The sequence below is a fragment of the Netta rufina genome (assembly GCF_964035555.1).
Source record: "Netta rufina genome assembly, chromosome: 3".
NCBI classification, from domain to species: domain Eukaryota; kingdom Metazoa; phylum Chordata; class Aves; order Anseriformes; family Anatidae; genus Netta; species Netta rufina.
Window position 1 is genome coordinate 14700401 of NC_140125.1, and position 19304 is coordinate 14719704.

The 19304-nt window shown below is 53.6% G+C and overlaps 1 protein-coding gene across 1 annotated transcript in view; it reads right to left on the reverse strand.

The window, feature by feature from the left end:
* Positions 1 to 13638, reverse strand: part of PPP2R5D (protein phosphatase 2 regulatory subunit B'delta) — a 29013-nt gene extending 15375 nt beyond the window's left edge. Inside the window, exons 1-10 of the mRNA XM_084284174.1 lie at positions 13515 to 13638; positions 13086 to 13166; positions 7524 to 7731; positions 6440 to 6639; positions 5998 to 6108; positions 4370 to 4462; positions 3743 to 3873; positions 3259 to 3318; positions 2724 to 2832; positions 1807 to 1860 (exon numbers count right to left, since the gene is read on the reverse strand). Of these exons, the coding sequence (XP_084140300.1) occupies positions 1807 to 1860; positions 2724 to 2832; positions 3259 to 3318; positions 3743 to 3873; positions 4370 to 4462; positions 5998 to 6108; positions 6440 to 6639; positions 7524 to 7731; positions 13086 to 13166; positions 13515 to 13541 (1074 nt within the window). The 5' untranslated portion in view covers positions 13542 to 13638. The remainder of the gene's footprint in view (positions 1 to 1806; positions 1861 to 2723; positions 2833 to 3258; positions 3319 to 3742; positions 3874 to 4369; positions 4463 to 5997; positions 6109 to 6439; positions 6640 to 7523; positions 7732 to 13085; positions 13167 to 13514) is intronic.
* Between the last annotated feature and the right edge of the window lie 5666 nt (positions 13639 to 19304).

A 19304-nucleotide genomic window follows, 5' to 3' on the forward strand; every position in this document is an offset into this window, starting at 1 on the left:
ATGTTTCCACCAAGCCAAGGCTCAGGAAGCCAGCAGCTGGATATCCTCGCTGTTCTTCGTTACTCAGGTCTGCCAGTCAGGCTGGAGTTAGCTCCAGTGATTCAGACAATTTCTCCTACAGCTAAGGTGGTACGAGGTGTGTCGGGTCTGCCTTCGCTCCTCCCAAGCACATCTGATGTCTTGCTCACCTGGCAGGCGGTCAGGCTGCTGTAATGCAGGAGCTCCCATGCCAAGCCTTGCTGAGCAAGCTTCTGGGAGGCACACTCCAAGCCAGTGTGGGCCTAGGAAGACTCTGGCCTCCTTCCAGCACTGGTGGCAACAGCTCCTGGTGCAGTCTGAGCCCTGCTGGTGCACAACCCCTGTAATTTTCCAAGGCTTCAATAGCCCCCGTAATACCAGTAGTCTGTTCGAAACCTTCGCAAGGAGGATGCTTCATCGACAGGGCTGTGATAATATGGCCTTGGTCTGGCTGGTCAGGATCCAACGCAACGGCCCGCTGAGGGTAAGGAAATTGGGTCGTTCCACTGCTTTCCACAAACACCCACGCAGACCTGGGTGTCTAATCCAGGGACCACCAACTCCAGAAGCAGCAACGAGCTATGGAGCTCTACTATCTGTATAAGCTGCAGAATGGATTGGAAATATTGACAGATTTTCTATTTCTCTTTTATCCCTCGCTCTACAGCGAGAGCTTTGGCAGGAGGCTGCTGGGCTGGATTTCAGCCACAGGAAGTGCTCAGCATGATCAGGAAGCCACCTTACACAATTTGTTGCAGAGGAGGCTTTTGGGAACACAGGAAATGGAGGTCCTACACTGAAGAAAAAAGCGAGGAGGTCTGCTTCAGCACTGCTGGTGTCAGAGTTGCAGAGCCAGAAAGCTGACAACAGCTGACCAGCTTCCACCCAGTACCATCAGGCTCACCACAAACGCATGCATTTCAGCCAAAGAACAGAACGACCTCAACTAGTGCTACTCATTAAAATGCTCACACGTTCTGGTGCTCCCTGCTCCAGTGACACAAGCACACGTTCTTTGGCCATCTGCTGTTTTGAGGTTGTGAAGCTCAGCTCTGCAGAAGACGTTTCCTGGCCTCCAGGAGGTGGAGAAACATTTGTCTCCTGCTTGCACCCTCTGCCAAGCCAGCATATAGCCTGGCTACCACTGCAGGCCCGCGTAGCCAGTTACTGGAATATTGGAGGGCTCCACTGCTCACACATTTTAGAACTGGATGTTTCAACAGCACTCCATCCTGGAGGCATATGTCTCTACACTGAGACTTAACACTGTGGAGTTAGCCTACGGATGCTAGAGCAGGAGGAATATTTTCATCAAGAAACAGGGGCTTGCCTACGTAGATCTATGGGTCCCAGGTTCCTAACCTCATCCTTATGGTTCCTTGGCCAGCTCTGGCAGTCTGGAGTGAACTTGTGCTATTCCAAGGCCCCGTGATCTCGTGCTGGTTCCATTAGATATAAGACAGAAACATGCTTTGTCTCTGCAGAATCCGTCACAAGCTGAAAGCCCTGTTCTGAAAAGACACTCCATAATTTTCTTTCTGCTGCACCAAGACCTGAAGCACAAAAGCGAACTCCAAACCACCTTCCTGAAGCTTTCAGGGCAGAATGCAAAAGGCTTGCACATGAGCAGCACTGCCCCTTCTGCCCACAGGGTGCCAGGCAAGTACAGTAAACAATCTCGATGCCTCTCAGCCTCTTCAGCCCTTTTTCCTTCTTGCTGAATTGTAAGGAAGCTGTGAAACTTTCTGGGACTTGACTGACACGCAGAGGTTAAGCAAGGTTACTCACCGGCTCTGTCAAGCTGCTGTCTTTCTCCAAGAACTGTACAACACAGTACGCCAACTGCAGGAGAGAACACAGCGAGATTAGAGCAGCCCCAAATGTGCTGGAGATTAAAATGCTGCCACCGCCACCCACAGCTGGAAGTCACGTTAGGCCCCCCACAGCGCGTGTGACAAAGCAGACAGCTGCAGCTCCAAAGGAATCCAGTTCTTCTGATGGCAATCGGGGGCTCACAGAGACAGGACCTGAGCTCAGGACATTTGTGCAGCGCAGAGGATACAACGTGAGGCACCTAGAGCCATCTGCAGCTAATACATTCAAACGCAAGCACAGCCGCACGCAGGGGAGGGAGCAAACTCAACTATCAGCAAGCCCTACCCGCATAAAAATGAGGCTGTGAAAATAGACAGCACTGTTCAGTATCCATTTTTCACTTTCTAGCCTGAGTCCCAATCTTCTCCGCTTTTCTCTTCCCTTATTACTTATAAATGACAAGAAATTAATCTCTGTACCAGCCTAGCAGCCCAGCACACTGATTTCTCCGCATATCTCAGCCATGACTAAGAGATGACACACCACAGATGACTGGAGCTCAGAAATTTTACCTCCCTGGTTTCAGCAGGGCACCAATATTTCATAAACTTGCAGCACAGAAAGGCAGAGCAGGCCAGAGCATTCGCTCAGCAGGTAATGACAGGATATCCTCCTACCAGCCAGGGGCAAAAAGCACACGTATACACACGCGGGCCCAGACACTACAAGGCTGGGACAAACCACCACGATTAAAGGTTAGTGAAGAGCCCCGAACATCTTACACCAAGAAGTTTGTGTAATACAGCAATGCAGCCTGCTGAGCATCTACAAGAAAGCCCGAATGAACGCTTTTGCAAGAATCTTCCCTGGGAACGTGAAGCACTTCTCACCTGTGGGTGGTAGACACTGAGAGACTTCACCTTGTGCAGCGGTAACAAGACCCTGATGAGGAACATCTTGTGCTCTTCCTTCAGCGGCAAAGCAAACCCATTGATTATGCTGAGAAGAAACAAATATTCTATTTAATGTCTTCCCCCAGCGGAAATACATTATCTCCCACTTCAAAAGAATCCCTGAGATGCCCTAGCTCTCTCATTAGGAACTTGAGAAAGCACCAACCAGCAGAATTGCAGTCGCTGGGGCCCAACCCTGCACACCCCGCTCGGTAAGAGCACGTTTCCTCAGCTGGAAACTGGTCTCAAACACAACAGAAGAGCAGACTCATGTGGGGAGGAGAAGGCTACTGCCACATTTATCAGAAGGCTGGAGAGGGCTTTCACTGTATGCTTCACCAGACTGAGACCCTCTGAAAGAGGTGGCTCCTGCAAGAACAACTAAAAGAAGGCACTACCAGCTCACGCAGCACAGTGGGCTAGGATAATTCACCCACCACGGGCCCTCTGGGACTTCCAAAAATGCCCTTACCTTCCCAGGATCTCCAGCAGCTCTGCAATCCCGTTGTGGTGCTCTGTTTCATAGATGAACCTAAAGAGAAGAGACAAATGACAGGTTGTTGCCAAGTGCTGGACCCAGTCTGATTAGCAAAAGGAAGGACAAACAACAGAGATGAGGATTTTCCTAGCAAAAAGCAGAACTCCAAGACAGCAGGGCAAGGTGTAAGAGTTTGAGGCAAGTATTCTATTCACAGATCCCAGATCAGCACAACCTCAAAGAAGCTAACATTCACCAGTCCCAGCATTTGCTACGTATGCTGAAGGTACAACTACCAAACTGTCACATCTCTTGGGCAGAGGTGAATGCTATCCACACCTCAGCAGCGGGACATAACTGAGCCACCTGGCTAATGAAAGTCTGGATCACAGATTGATTCCCGTTCCAGTGCCCAGGATTTATCTCACTGGATTGTACCACGCATTCAGCAAGTCAGCGGCGCTGAGGAACATCTCACCTGTAAAATATATTGTTGATCTGCCGCCTCACGTACGCTCGCAGACCCAGGAACTTGCCGTAGATCCTGTGCAGAATCGTCTTTAGGAAGTCTCGTTCTCTGGGGTCTTCGCTGTCAAAGAGATCCAGCAGCTGCGGGGACACCAAGTCAGTCAGTGTCTGCACACTGCCTGGTGGGACAGCGCTACAGGCAACGCTGGGCAGCGCTCCTGCTCCACTCAAGTGGCTCTTCCAGATGAGCCTTCAGCACCCTTGTCACAGCAGCTGCTCCCCTGAAACACGCAGCCTCCTGTCCACCAGCTGGCACCAGCAGCACCTTTCATCTCCTAAAGCATGGCAGTGGCCAAAACACTCTCCAAAGCTGTGAGTTCCTGGGCTTCCCTTCAAAGCCCCCACTGCCCCGCTCCTCCTGTACAATGATGAGCTCCAGGGACCACAGCCCACACACCTTCTTGCCCTGCTCAGAGAATTTGGGCTGCTCTTTCAATATAAGACATTGAAAGAAAGAAACCCCCCATCATCTGGCACCTCCTGACACAGATGGACTATTTGTGTAACCCCTGGGCCAAAGCCTGCTGCACGCCCTTCCCAGAGGTGCTGCACAGAGGCAGGGGCTACGATTACTTACAGACAGTACAAATTTCTGGTCGATGTATTTCTTCGCTATGTTCGGCTGGAAGTCAGGTGACTCCAGGAACCTCAGGAAGAACTCGTACACCAGCTGGGGAAGGAGAAAGAGAGATTGCTTAGAAATCCCCCCTCACCAGCGTTTACTTTGTGTTTTAAATCTTTTCTTTCTCCTTCAGGATTTGGGGGAAAGCTGAGAGGCCTGAATGGGGGCACAGAAGACACAGGAACACGTTTCCCCACAGCTGCCCTCAGTATGATGGAGAGTGGCACGTTAACTGTCCAAGTGTGCACGAGATCTCATCACCTTAGCTCCAGCCAAAGACAACAGCCACCTGCTCAGATGAAGACACCATGCTTGGGAAACCCTTTTCCTACCTCCAGCCCTGCCTGTACAGAGAACAGAAACCCGCAGAAGAGATGGCAACGGCTTAGATTTCCTTGGAAGCTTTCGAGACACACCAAGGAAGAACAGAAAAGCGAAGACATGAAATGACCCCAGGACAACACATCGTGTCCTCTGACTCATGGGGACGGGCTCCAGGTTGGCTTGACCCTGCTAAACCATGCGAGATCCACGTTGTGTCCCCCTTGGGGGAAAAAGGCCGGCTTGCTTTGAGAAGGCTGCCAGCACTGAAACAATAACTTCTAGTTCTGTCCTACATGGGCAAGACTATCTGAGGGCTGACCCTGCCGAAAATGCTTCTGAGGAACCCCTTTGCCAAACCAGGGCGCTGCATCCTACTACAGGGTGCCAAGCAATGCCATTCCCACCACCACCCCCAAGCCTACACCACCCGCAGCAGTGAGAAGCCGTTAACCAGTGCTGCGGAACTGCTCCTTATTTCCCGGCTATTTTTTGCTTCATCCTGCCGTGACTGCCTCTTGTTCTGCCTTTGTCACCTTGACAGCCTGTCTCCATGCAGGCGCCTGGGGAGATCCTCATGAGCTCACTCCCTGACTTCCAGTTCTCAGCTCTGTTACACCGTGGCTACTCTTGCCTTCAAATCTCTTTTCATGGATGTTGTCTTAAAGGCTACTTCTCAGGACACGCAGCTTACTGAAAAGATCCTTGGTCCCCTTCCCTCTTCGTCCCCTCCAGTTCCCTGTCCTTTTCTGGTCACATCTGCTCCCAGTTAATGCAACCGGATCACATCCAGCACACAGGTGACGTGTTAGCAGGTGCCGGCACAGGATTTATTTTGGCAACAGGCACTCTTCTTCCTCCACATGCCTCCTAGGGAGCACGGCAAGAAGAGACAAGGGCGCTACCTCTAATTCTGCTGAAGCCCAGAGGATGAGGGCTCTTGAGCCTTTGTGAGGGAAATTAACGCTGCGGGGATTTGCTTCTTCCGTAGGCAATACGGCACGACCCCCTCTACTCCCAGCAAAGTGTTCACTTCCAGCCCACCTCAGTGCCACACGGGACGATGGGCATCTGCAGGTAAATGCTGCACAGATCCAGCAGTCTGCTTCCAGGACAGCCCTGCACTGCCTCTGACCCAAGCATGGCAGGCCTTGCCCTTCCCTCTCCCAGCACACAGCAAGTCTGGGGCAGGCAGCAAGGTGACACGGACCCCTGAGTCCCCAGAGATAAATTGATCAGCTCCCTATCCTGCTCCTCCTCACCTGGAGGTGCGGCCAGGCAGCCTCTAACGTAGGCTCATCTTCCTCGGGGTCAAACTCCGCGCCCGTGGGATTGGATGACGGTGGGAGCGTCCGGAAAAGGTTCACTGAAAACTGAGGGGAGCAAAAAGGGGTATGAATGCCAGCCCCGAGCTTCACGGCGGTCCTCCCAGCAGCAAACCCCTCAGCGCTGTGATTTGCCATAGCTGTGCCCACAGACAGCTCCCCTTCTAGAGGCTGCGGGGTTACAGATCGCACGTGAACTCCACGAGTGCAGCCTGGGCCAGGGACAAAAGCTTCCAGCTCAATAAAGGAAGGGGTAAGACTGGGGTCATGCTGCTCTCTGGCAAACCCATGTTTCTCCCTCTCCGTCTCCCTCCCAAAAGCACATTTCCGAGCAGTCCCTTCCTCTAACACACGAGCACAGGCTGGCCTCACGCCCTACCATGATAACAGCCTCAGGATAGATGGCCTCGGTGACGACGTCACGGTTGTGCGTGATGTATTCTACCATCTCGTTGAGTCCCGCTCGCTTCACCTCCTTGAACTTCAAGTCGCTGAGGGGGTCGGAGATGAAGTCGAAAAGCACGCAGCACTGCCGCAGCTTCTGGATGAAAAGCTCTTCGCGTTCGTGCGGAGGAGCATCTGGAAGAGAAAGCAAGGATGCCTGTCCTTGGAGGTGGGCACAGCACCTACCTGGCTCGTCCAGAGATGGCTCCCATCAGAGCCAGCAGCCCCACAGTGACAGGGGGAGCTGGGCAGAGCACGCGGCAGGCTCGTCGTCTTCCCAGGGAGCAGCCCAAAGGAGAGGGGCCAAGGTGGCAGAGGCCCTGCACTAATGGCATTCTCCTTTTGGTATTTTGCAACTGGAAACTGTGCTGCGAGGGCCAGCCAGGCGAACATACACCTCGCTTGCAGAATGAGTGCTGAGCTGCAAGGCACTGCCCCTGCTGAAAAGGCTCCTCCTGTCCCTGTGAACAATGTCAGCAGCGGGCCTGGCTGAGCCACTGCTGAAAACGCTTTCTCCTTGCACTTAAGGCATCTTTAATTGCCCCATTACAGAGACTAACTGCTAATGCTGTGTAATTGCCCTAATGCAGACAAGTTCAATAGCGCTACCAGAGTTTGCAATGGAAACAGGAGGAGGAGGAGGAGGAGGAGAACTTCTCCTCTCCCAGGAGCACACGGCTGCAGGGACCATGAGCAGCCTGCACCAAGGACTCTGCACTTTGCCACCCTTCCTGCACAATCTGCAGGACCTGAAGCATTCTCAAGTTAACTTGAGCACCAGAGCTTCAATCAGCTCAAATGGGAAGGCAACAAAGCTCACACCGAGCATCCTCCTTTTCTTTTAGGCTCCCCAGCAGTTCCCAGCCTGCTGCCACACCAAGCACCTTTCCCAGAGCCATCCCTGCAGCACAGCGGGCAGGAGGCTAGCGGGATGCTGCCAGGGGCCCTCTGGAAAGAGCCCTCACACCACAGCGCTCTGCCTGGAGGAAGAACAGCTCATCAGGCAGGCCACCCTGTACCTTTGAGGGCTGGGAGCTTTTGCAGTTCCCGGTTTTTGCTCAGATTGAAGCGAGAAGAGCTGTGCCGACGCTCCTTCTTCACAATCTGGGGTCCCCCCGAGTACTTGATCTTGTTCAGCTGGGTCGGAGGGGGAGCACTGTTACTGGGACGCTTATTCGAAGTCGGCTGCTGCTGCTGCTGCTGCGGCTGCTGCTGCGGCTGCTGGGCCTGATGAGAAAAGAGAGGAGAATTCATGAGCTTTTACATTCAAGCCTCACAAAGAGTCAGGTGTAATCAGCATCTTTTTGGCCTGAAGAAACGGGGCACATTTTGCACTGCTGGACTCTCATTTCAGCACATCTCACCTGCTTCCGCAAGGCTCTAGACCGGTCGGTTGCACTTGCGGCACACCTGCAAAGTGGGCATCAGTTTTATTCACCCCTGAGAGGTTCCACGAAGGCATCAGAGCCTCCTGGTACACGTGGTGCTAGAGATACGGAAAGCAAAGCCACGTCTTGCCACAAGCTGCTAGAATTTATTGACACAAACTCTTTGCTTGTGCTCTCTCCCAGCAGACATTCTCTCCACTTCGTGCTTGCTGTTAAACAGCACTTGCTGTTTAACAGCAAGTTGCTTATTTTCTTGCATTTCCTTTTTTTTCAGCGGGTCACCAGAAACTCAAGGCAGTGTTTTCGCAGCTCAGCTCTGTTTGGCTGAAGCTCTGCTGGTCCCGCCTGGGCCCTAATGGCTTACTAAGTGATCCCATGCCACCACACTGACCTAACTCACGGAAAACACATGGAAAAGGGTGACATCCCGACACAGCACCCAGCAAGGCTCCCATCCCCTGGCTCAGCCAGCTCCTCCCAGCTGGCACACGAAGCCAAGGAGCTGCAGGGGGAATCAGTTCAGGGCCCCACGGGGATAGTGCAACGGATTAGGGGGGAGGTGGGCAAAACCCTTGCATGTCAGTCCCTTCAGTACAAACACACACCTCCCCGGGACGCCACCCTGTAGGATTTTGGGGGAAAGCTCCAGCAGAGCAGCAGCTTGTCCGGGCTCTCCTCCAAACAAGATTCAGCCAGTATTTTCCTGCGAGGAGCAGCCTAGCTGCAGCTTACCCAAGACAGGAACAGCCCTTACCCAAGCCGAGCCCTGACGCTTCCCAAAGAGGTGCAGCACAGCAGCGCTGCGCAAGAAGCAGCGAACACACCCACACGGGGCTTGCAAGAGATCTCGAATGGTTCTGCTTCAAACTCAGCCCCAAACCAAGGTGGGGGGGAAGACAAGAAGATTCGAACTGCCTGCAGTTGAGATTTGGTCCAGTTCCTCGCGTGGAGCAGCACGGTCTGATGAAGAGAGGAGGGAGCGAGACGAGCCTCGTGATGAGCACAGCTGCACCTGCCAGAACCAGCAGGCCCAGACCACAAACCGGAGGCAGCAAATCCTGACCAGGGGTCTCCCCTCAGCAGCCAAACTGAGCTAAACCCTTGCTGGAGCCCTTCCAGGAGCGAAATACATCCCTCACCCCGACTGTCTGGGTAGCAGGGCAGCCTGAGCCACCCAGATGCTGCCCTGGCAGCTTAGGGGAGGCGAGTCCTCTGCTCTGGGCCGCTCTTCTCCTTCCACAGGGAAGGAGGGCAGGATGTGAATGCCGAGCCACCGCGGGGGGCAGATGATACAGAGAGAAACCAAAGATGTGTCAGCAGCCCGACAGGTAACGCCGGGGGAAGCGGGGCACCTGGGCTGCCCTAGAAGACATGCGGGGCTGACAGGACATGTCTGTGCGTTCCCCACCCACTCAGGAACGCCCCAGGCAAATGTTCCCAGCTCGGTACACGCACCGCACGCTCCCAGCTTACAGCCACGCTCCCCTCACCAGGGGCTCTGCAGGACTCCTTGCCCCCAGCGCCCGTGGTCCTCGACAGCCGCCAGCAGAAGCAGCGAAAGGCGGCTGCGGATTTAACCACTGGGCGCTCAGGAAACAGACACCGACATGGAAATTACACAGCCAAGTTTGACAGAGCAAATCTGCTGGTGGGGAAGGTCGGGTAGGCTGCGCCTGTGCTGCAGTGCTCAGGAGGGTTAGGAGGGATTGATCCTCTCTGGGCTTTCTGGCGTTGGACTGAGTTCTTGCTTTCAGGAGGTGGCAGGCCCGCTGTCCCCTCTCCCTTCAGTACCTCCTACCTCCGTCACATGAATCAGGAGCAAGGAGGCTCGCTTCAAGTTCCCTAACGCAGCCTCCATCCTTGAGATCACCGCAGGCTGCTAGGACTGAAGGCTTTCCCCTTCACGACCTCGCCAACCCATCCCCTGGCGTGGCCACCAGCTCCCTGCCACGGGCACGGCTCCGCCTGCTCCCGGCACCCCCACGGCAAGCCCTGCTGCCCGCCTGCCGAAGCCAGCGGCACCAAGCGCGGTGCAGCAGCCCCACCTTCCCCTCTGCGGAGGAGCCAAGAGGATGGGCCGGCCCCAGTCGCACCCGGGGTTTCAGCTCCCCCAGCTCCTTGGCATTTCCTCCCTGCTGGTTCCCACCGCCTCTCCTCCTCCTCCTCCTCGCGGGGAACTTGTCGGTGCACGCCGCTGAGCCCCGGGCCCCAAACCTCAGGCTCGGGGCTGTTTCAGTGGCAGCTCCGCTCCGCTCTCCTGCCCATCCATGACCTCACCTCTGCAGGCACTCCCACTGCAGCTGGGCGCATCGCCGCCGCTCCGCCAGCCCTTCTGCCTCGCCGGTCCCTGGAGCATCCCCCGCTCGCTAAGCTCCTCAGCCCGGATCTGCTCTCGGCTCCTCCTCCTCCTCCGATGACTCTTCCCTTCCCATCCCTCAAGTCAGTACCTGCTCCCTTTGTCTCTCGCTACCCGGCTTCCCTATTAAAAACCGAGCTCCCTGCCTCCGAGGTAACAGCAGCACGCCGGAAGGCCTGGCCCTGAATAATCGACTCCAGGTACTGCAGCACCGAGCCCCGCGGAGGTGGCTGCAGCAGACGTAAGGCGGCGGCTCGGTGAGAAGGAGCACCCCCCTCTCCCGGAGCCGCACACCCCATCCGCCAGGCTGCGAGCTGCCCTTGGGGCTGCACGGCAACTCCTCTTCTTCCCTGCTGCTGCTAATCCCGCTCCCACTTCCAGGTCATTAACTCTCCTCCCCACCCAGCTGCCTCTCCCAGTCTCTCTGGCCAGGAGGAGTAACTCTGTCTCATCCTCGCACCCAACACCGCCTTGGTCTCCGACATTATTTCTTTTTTCTCCTTAAACAGCCACAGAGCAATTCTCTCCGTTCATACCTCCATCACGTTCCACCAACCACACCAACCTTCTATTTCCCACTCCCACATCTTCCTCCACAGCCCCCGTCTCTCCCAGACAAAACTACCCCTCCAAAGGCAGGGGTTTCCTGCCCCCTTTGGCCCCCTCCGCAGAGACCCCCACAGGAGGTCCTCAACTGGGATCCGCGGAGCCAGAGCTGCTCCTTGCAGAGCTTTGCTCATTCTACCAGCCGGACAACTTGCCTGCAAAACGAGTCCCAGCTTTCGGGCTAAATGAGGGCTGCCAGCCCTTCCCTGCTCCTTGGAGCACAGCGTGAGGGAGGAAAAGCAGCCACTGGAAGAGAAGCGCCCCAACACTGCTCTGCTCCAAGCCCCTCAGCCATCTGAGAGCCGAGGAAAGGTGACAATTCCCTTTGGCGCTCACAGCTTTCACCTTCAGAAAAGCACCCAGACAACCACAACTCCACGGAAGAATTCAGAGGGTGCAAGACTCCCACAATGGCAGCAGAGGCACCAACCCCACCACACAATACTGCTCTGGGTGTTTCACAAGGAAAAACCCCCTCCTGCTTCCAACAGGAGGAAGGAGCCTCAATCCCAGCACGCGCACCAAATTCCTTCCAGTCCCCCAACGTGAAAGTCAGAAATACCTTTCTGTGCCTCCTGAAGAGCAGGAAAATTGCATTCAAACTGGCATACATTTCTTCTGAGCAAGCAAAGAGCTCTCTTCCATTCTGCAGCAAGGCAGTCTGGAGGCAGGAAAGCACCGAGAGGGAACGACTCCACTGCAAGCTCAACAGGGAAATGGAGACGAGACCTGTGGCAGTGGCACATTGCAGAGGTGTCTCCTTTCTGCTCTCTGTTCCTATGATCAAAGGAGACCCAGCTTTCCATCTTAAAGAAGGGCTGGAGTTTGTTTGGGGTATGAGGAAGTGGCTGGGTATGTTTTGTGGGAGGGAGGGATAGACACAACACCTCCAAGTTTCTCCTGCGCCGGGGAACAACCAGACATTATGTGCCATGTCAGGTCACGGAGGGAAGCTCGCAGCCTGAGCTATTCCCCCAGTCAGCAGCCGGCTCTCCAGCAGGCTGTCTGCACCTCTGGGCACAGAATAAAACAGGCAGAGGCCAGGATGAGGATAGGATAGAGAAAAAGGACCTACGAAACCGCCACCTGCTCCAAGGAAACAAACTCAGCTGATTCCTACACAGCAGGCTGGCCATGAGCAGGGCTTGAACCTTGAAGTGGAGCAGCTGTGGCAGGTCTGCAACCCAGGTCTGTGCTTTGGAAGAGACTCTAAAATACCCGGATTTCGACCACGATGTTCCCACTGAACTACAGATTTCCTCCTGGTCTTCATTAGCCTTAATTCTCCTCCCTGAAACCCTCCAGATCCTAAGTGCAACGCGCTCCAGATAAGACTTGAGCACGCAGGCTTCTATGGACAGAGAAGCGGCACAACTTGTTCGCCAAACTGCAGTATGAAAATAAATAAAATACCCACATACACACAGGCATCCTTCCCTGAACATGTGTACAACGCTCCTCCCAGCCAAGTCTCAAAACCTGCAGCCACGCTGTTTGAGTGCTGCTCAGAAAAGCTGCAGTTCACCCAAGTTTTTGCTAGTTCTAGCCCCGCTTATCATCTTATCACGTCCTGCTGAGGCCATCCTAATACATCTGGCCTGGCAGCATCCAAATTGAGAGCAAAAGAGGCTCTGCATAGCTGGGAATAGACCGTGCCTTTTCGTGAGTAATGCTGTGTTCAGCGATGAGGCTGTAATACCGAAGGAGAATTATTTCATCTCCAGCACTTCACCCCTATTCTTCGAGGTGTCCTAGCAATTATTTCGTAGTCTCACTCCCCCAGAAAATGCCTCAGAAGAACAAGTTCTTTTTGCTGCAGCTCCTCACTACTCTCCCACTCTGACACAAGGTGACAACAGGGTTTATTGTGCTTCGCTCTGACAGGAGCACGGAAGCTGCTCCAGCCTGTCAGCCTTCCTCCTCCCTGAGAGCTGCGGCTCCTCTCCCTCTGCACGCTCCGTGCGCAGCGCTCACCATCAGCGTTGTGCCAACTCTCTCCTTGCAGGGCCGCAGGGTACGGGACTCACCCCGTCCCCTCCTCAAGCTGCCATCACTCCCTTTGGGCTGAATTTGTCGGGGCACTAACTCCACCTCAACTTTTAGGCTTCGGCGGCTCCGTGAGACGCCGGGGAGGTGTGCTAGCCGGCGGGGCGGCCGCAGGACACCCCCAGGCGTGAGACACCGCTCTTCCTCGAGGATGCGCAGGGCTGGAAGCCTGGTGGCAGCCTTACCTCCTCCGAATTCTCTGCCCCGCCATCCTTCCCTCCGCCGCCTCCGGCCTTCGGGGCGCTTTTGGCTGACTTCGGAGACTCCTGGAGGGGCGACAAGACACGGGAGGGGGGCGGCTTTCACCTCGTGCCCCCCTCCCAGGACCCCCCTAGAGGGTTAGGGTGGGGATAAACGGATGGAGGGTGGATAAAGGAGGGGGGGGGGGGGTGGATGTCGGTGCCCCCCCCCCCAGGCGCGCCCCCGCCGCCCTCCTGCACCAGCCGCCCCGCCCCCTGCCGGCCGCAGCCCCGCGTGCGCGCGCCCCCGCCTCAACGGCCGCGCCGTGAGGGGAAACAGGGCCGCGGCGGGGAGGGGGTGAAGGCAACGGCAAGGCCCCGCCGCTGAGGGCCGAGGGCTCTGGGGGAGCCCCCGGGGGCCCGTCCCGGCCTCACCTTCTCCTTCTTGAGCTTGTAGGGCATGGTGAGCGCCCGGCCCCGGCCCCGGCCCTGGCCGCGGTCCCGGCCCCTGCCGCTCCGCTCCCGCCGCCGCCGCCGCCGCCGCCTGCGCCCGGGCCCGGCCGCGGCTCCCCGCTCCCATTGGGCCAGCGGCGGGAGCCTGCCTAGCAACTGCTGACGCCGCCGCCGCGCCGCCGCAGCGCGGGGGGATTTTGTGATTGGTGGAGAGGGAGAAAGGGAGGGGGGGGTGGTGCTGAGGGGATGGGGATGGGGATGGGGGGAGCTGCCTCAGCCTCCTCGCCTCAGGGGGTGCCTCCTCACTGCAGGTTTTGGGCACCACAGGGGCGAGGCTCATAAGATCACACCTAAGCACCGCGCTCAGCCCCCAACACGAGGGTGTAGGGCTTGGGGATGTGGGTTAGTGGAGGGCTCGGTGATCTCGGAGGTCTCTGACAGCCTGGGTGGATCTGCGAAGGGCAATGAACTCCGGGAGTGCTGTGAGGATGACCAGAGGGCACCTCTGCTAGGAAGAGGGGCTGAGGGAGTTGAGGTTGCCCAGCCTGGAGAAAAGAAGGTTCTGGAGAGACCTTATAGTGTCCTTTCAGTATCTAAAAAGTCCTACAAAAAAAGCTAGAGAGGAAGTCTACTTCGAAATGTAGTGACAGGATGAGGGGGAACGGCTTTTAACTAAAAGAGGGTAGACTTAGATTAGATATTAGGAAGCAATTCTTCACCATGAGGGTGGTGAGGCACTGGAACAGGTTGCCCGGAAAAGTTCTGAGTTCCCCCTCCCTGGAAGTGTTCAAGATCAGGTCGGATGGGACCCCGGGCTACCTGGTCTAGCAGAAGGTGCTACACCACCATCAGCTGGCTCCAGGTGGGCTTTGTGCACCTAAGCACAACCCTCTGAGCCTGCCCACTGAGCCAGCTTTCAGACCATCACACTGTCTGCTCATTAGTTTGTCTGTGATGCTCACGCTGGGGTGTTGAAAGCCCTTCTAAGGTCAAGAGAAGCAACATTCATTGCTCTCCCCTTGCCCAGTCCTCTCACTACAGAAGACCATCAGGTTGCCTCAGCGTTATTTCTCCTTCATAAATCCATGACACCTGCTCCTGATCATCTTCTTGCCTTCCGTGCATCTCAAACGCTTTCCAGCATTACTTGCTCCTTCACCTCCCCAGGGATCAGGGAAAGGCTGACCAGTCGGTGGTTCCCTGGGTGCTTTTTGCCCTCCTTGAAGAGGGCAGTGAGATGAGCTTTCTTCCAGTCCTCAAGAACTTCTCTCCATCGCCATGACCTTACACAAAGCATCGAGAGTGGTTTGTAAGGGCATCACCCAACTCCCTCAGCACTCACATGTGTGCCATCAGGTCCTGTGGACTTGTCTCTGTCCATTTTTTTTCAGTGTTCCTCAACCTGATGCTCTCCTCCCTCTCTTCCTTACTCCAGACATTCCCTTCAGCCTCAGGGGCCTGAAGCCAGCAAAGGTCAGAAAGTTTCCTTGTGGCTGCTGACCCCAAAGCGTTCCCTTGCAGCCTACCTCGGCGCCACGTGGGAATACAGCCATCTACAGGCGGCTGCCGCACAGAGCAGCCACATATTCCTGTGTCAGTCAATTACACCAATTCTAAGTCTGGGATTTTTGCTGTAGTAAGACAGTAGGGTCAACAAAGCTGAGATTTTTGTCCAAGTTGCGTGTTGAGGTGCTTGCTGACTGTTGGCTGGCGCAAGAGGTAAAAAAGCTCCAGTTCGCTTTAGCCAAGCCTGTGGTATGGATAACTCTGGCTTCAAGCAGGTGAACGTTGTGTCTGCAGCCTGCTCCGTGTGCATACTGTGGGCTTGTTACTGGGAAACCCGTACTGCGTCCTTGGCCCTACTCTATGTCCTTAAGCACATAGGTGACAGACAGGTGTCTGCTTCAAAGGTCCCACTTGGTGGCACTGAATTTCTCAGAACCGCAGACTTCACAGTGCCAACACTTCTGGTAAAAAGAAATGATTCCCAGGTGGAATCATTTCTTAATGAAATGATTCTTTCCTTCTTAACTTACAACTTCCCAGGCTTAGCTTGGAGTGGGACAAAGGAAACGCTGAGTTCTTCTGTGCTTTGCTAGGAAGCCAGCTGACAATATCGAGCTTGGCTGTTCCAGGCTGTAGTTCTGTCACCTGGCCAGCAGACTGCCTGCGAGAGCTGGACTGAGATGCCTTTGTGTTTTCCTCTGTCATCTGGATTCTGCAGAACTGCCCCGTGCCCTTGGAAATGCATGCTGCACTGCAGAGGAAGGAGCTAAATGTGACCTAGGACCAGCCTATGGCTTTACCAGAGTAGCATGAACGCCTTCTGCGTCTGGAACAAATAACACACCTGGGTAGAAGATTCCCATCAATATTCTCTATTGAAAAAAAATAAACACGGGGTCAATCTTTTCAAGCTCATCAGTTAAACAAATCTAGCGAGGCACGTGGGGAAAATTTCCTTGAGTCTATTATATACAGCAATGCCTTCCCCGTTACGACAAAGACGTAACGCCCAGCAAAGTCACGCTTACAAGTCTGGCAGCGAGGCTGTAAGCAGAGGTGACATTGAACTGTATAGATGGTATTTGCTCAGCCATACCTGGGGAAAAATGTTTCCAGAGGTCAGATGAGCTTTGCATGCACCTGGACAGAATCCCCTGATGCCTGCTGGCAGCACAGCAATTCCTGAAGTGCTGCTAATGCTCCACTGATGGAGGTAGGATGTGTGGGGCTGCTTCCAGGCACTTGCAGTGGGAGCCAGCTGTGGTGCTGCAAAGCCCTCACGCTGCCCATCAAGCACAAACTTGTGCAAACAATTTAAGATAAAGCATTTCTGTCTTGATGCTTAAGAAAAGAGCGTAATTTGCTTGTAGCATCAGGTTTCCCTGCTTGTCCTCCTAGAGAGAAGCAGCTTGAGGAACAGAAAGCTGTGGGTGTCTGTCCTCCTAGCAGGTTTCTATGGATTTTCTGAGGTACTGCTGCCTTTCTCAGCGGTGTAGTCTCCTTGTGCTCTGCTTCGAGTCTCTTCTTGTTGGCTTTTGCCCCCTTTCAAGCACCTCATCCTCAGAAGTGGCTTTGTCCTTGCCTTTTCTGTTTGCTCTGCTGCTTTGAATAGCCTTATGCTTTCCAGAGACATATCCCCCAGTAGTCTTCGCACCAGAATTTTCTCCTGGCTTTTTTTTTTTGTTTATTTGTTCCTTCAGTGTCTCCTTCTCTGTGTTTTGTCTTTTGCGGAGACTTTTAAGACCCTCATCCACAGCCAAACACATCTATCATCCCTTCTCTTGCTAATGTTACTTACGATCTGTGCTCAGTTGCTGTCCTTTGCTTTCCATCTTCAGGTGCAGTTGCCTGTGGAGAACAAAGGGTAGGAAGGAGACTGGCACAGCTGCAGTCCAGCAGGCTGTGTCCTTGCCCTATGGCCTGTGTCCACACCTCTTCCAGCTCATTCCAGACACACAGAAACCTTATGGAAGGTGTCCTTGCCCACAGGGATACTTTCTACTAGAGCTCTACAATAATCTTCAGTTGTGCCCTGAGCTAAGAAATACCAAATTCTTTCTCAACTTTTTCTCTGACTGGATTTTCCTGTTCTTCCTGCACATATTCTCTTTGCAGAACCACGCAGAGTTACTGGCTGCTGAGAAATCCTGTGGCAGCACATTCCCCAGGCTGTTTTGCATTGTTTAGATGAAGTATTTGGTGACCGCAGACAGTAAAATCTCACCCTAGCTTGCCTGTAACAGCAGCAGAAGCATGGTTTGTAGGTGACCCTTGCATTGACCACTCCCATCGAGTCCACAGTTTGGGATTAAGAATGGATGCTGCGCATTGATTTCTGTGAGTGGGCAAATTTATGATGCCACATTCATCTCTTACAATAGGTAGGAGGGATAAGTACTGATCCCAAATGGGAGAACCTCTCTCATATTCTATAAATTATGTACTAGCAGTACAGCAAACATTACACTTTAAAAAAAAAAAAAAAAAAAAAAAGATGAAAAAAAGATGACGTGGTGATTTCTAAATCTTAACAATCTGATATGATGGGACAGACCAAACAAATGCCTGTTTATACTTGTACCTAGTTAAGGAAGCCTTCAGAAATGCTGAGAATGGCTTAAGGTCACTACAAGAAAATATTTGCTTGCCTTCTCTCTAGCACAGAGCGAATGCCAGTCGCTATTAGGACCCATGCCATAAAGATAGACTTTCAAGTAATCTTCCTTACATGACCTTCCTGGTAATAAATTTTCTCATTCATTTCAGCAGATTTATGATACCTGAGACCATCCTCCTCATACCAAAGCCTGTCAGGCAGCTTGCAGCTCTGTCTTCACAGGACTGCCCTGTCACTCCCAAGGAGCCCAGTACAGTTTTGGAAGTGCTGGCTCGAGAAATGATTGCCACTTGTGACTTGCTGTCACCACATGTCCAAACACATGGCTAACAATCCCCAACTGCAGCTGCGAGCCTTCCCAACGAGATGCAGGGAATAAAGTAAAAGCTGAAGGAAAAAAAAAAAAAAAAGACACTCTCCTTTGCTGTTCAAAGCATGTGCAAGAATCACTAGTGTGTTCAAAAGCCTGTTTGAAAGTTTTAGGAATTATGCTGTTATATATGGAGTGGTAATTCGTGTCGAGAAAATGGTTGATATTAATAAAGAAGGGGGAGATGTGGGAGTGTGGCCATGGGGACTGGAAAGCCCCGTGGTTGAGATAACATTAGACTCTTAACAATGAGGCCATCAGGAATATAAAAGAGTTTAGAGGGAACAAAGAAGGGTGATTCAGGAGACTCCATGCAGTCTGGGGTTTCTTGTTCTCCAGCCATTAAGGCATGGAAGTTTCTGGGTGTTTGCTGTTGTTATATGCAAAGTTGTTTGACCAATGAAAAGTTGTTTGGAAAAGAACTGCTGTAGGAAGAAAGGTATAAGAGGGGAGCCTGCCCTCAAGATAAAAAAAAAAGGCAACACGATGTGATGAAGTTATGTCGTCAATGGGGAGGCAGAAAGAAGGAATGAGGAGGAGCAAGCAAGCAGAATGGAGACCAGGACGGGAACAGGCACATTGATTGCCTCATGAAGATAGGTTCGGCCAGACTCAGCAAACTGCTCAGAGAAGCTCGTACAGAAAGTCGCTGGAAATGGGCGCACTGGAGCTGGGAAGAAGCTCAAGCTGAGAGAAACGGAGCCGCGCACACAACTGCCCCTGGCTGGTAAGCAGCTGCGCATTATGGGGAATCATACGTCCTTAGGAACAAAGACTGTCCTGGAATTACCACTCCATATATAACATTCTCCTTATTAACAATCGGACAGTTTATGATCTTGAAACATGGGACCAAATTGATGTCAAGGTGTGGGACCCTGCAACTAAAAGCGACGAGGTTTTGACTTTTGCAAGGCTTTCAATACTGTCTCCCATGACATCCTACTAGCAAAGCTGAGAAAGTGTGGGATAGATGAGTGGACAGCAAGGTGGGTTGAGAACTGGCTGACTGGCCGAGCTCAGAGGGTGGTGATCGGAGAAGCAGAGTCTGGCTGGAGGCCTGTGACTAGTGATGTTCCCCAGGGGTCGGTGCTGGGTCCAGTCTTGTTAAACATCTTCATCGGCCTTGATGAGGGAATAGTGTCTGCCCTCAGCAAGTACGCCGATGACACAAAGCTGGGAGGAGCTGACATGCCAGAAGGCTGTGCTGCCATTCAACGAGACCTGGACCGGCTGGAGAGATGGGCAGGAAGAAACCAAATGAGATTTATAAGAGCAA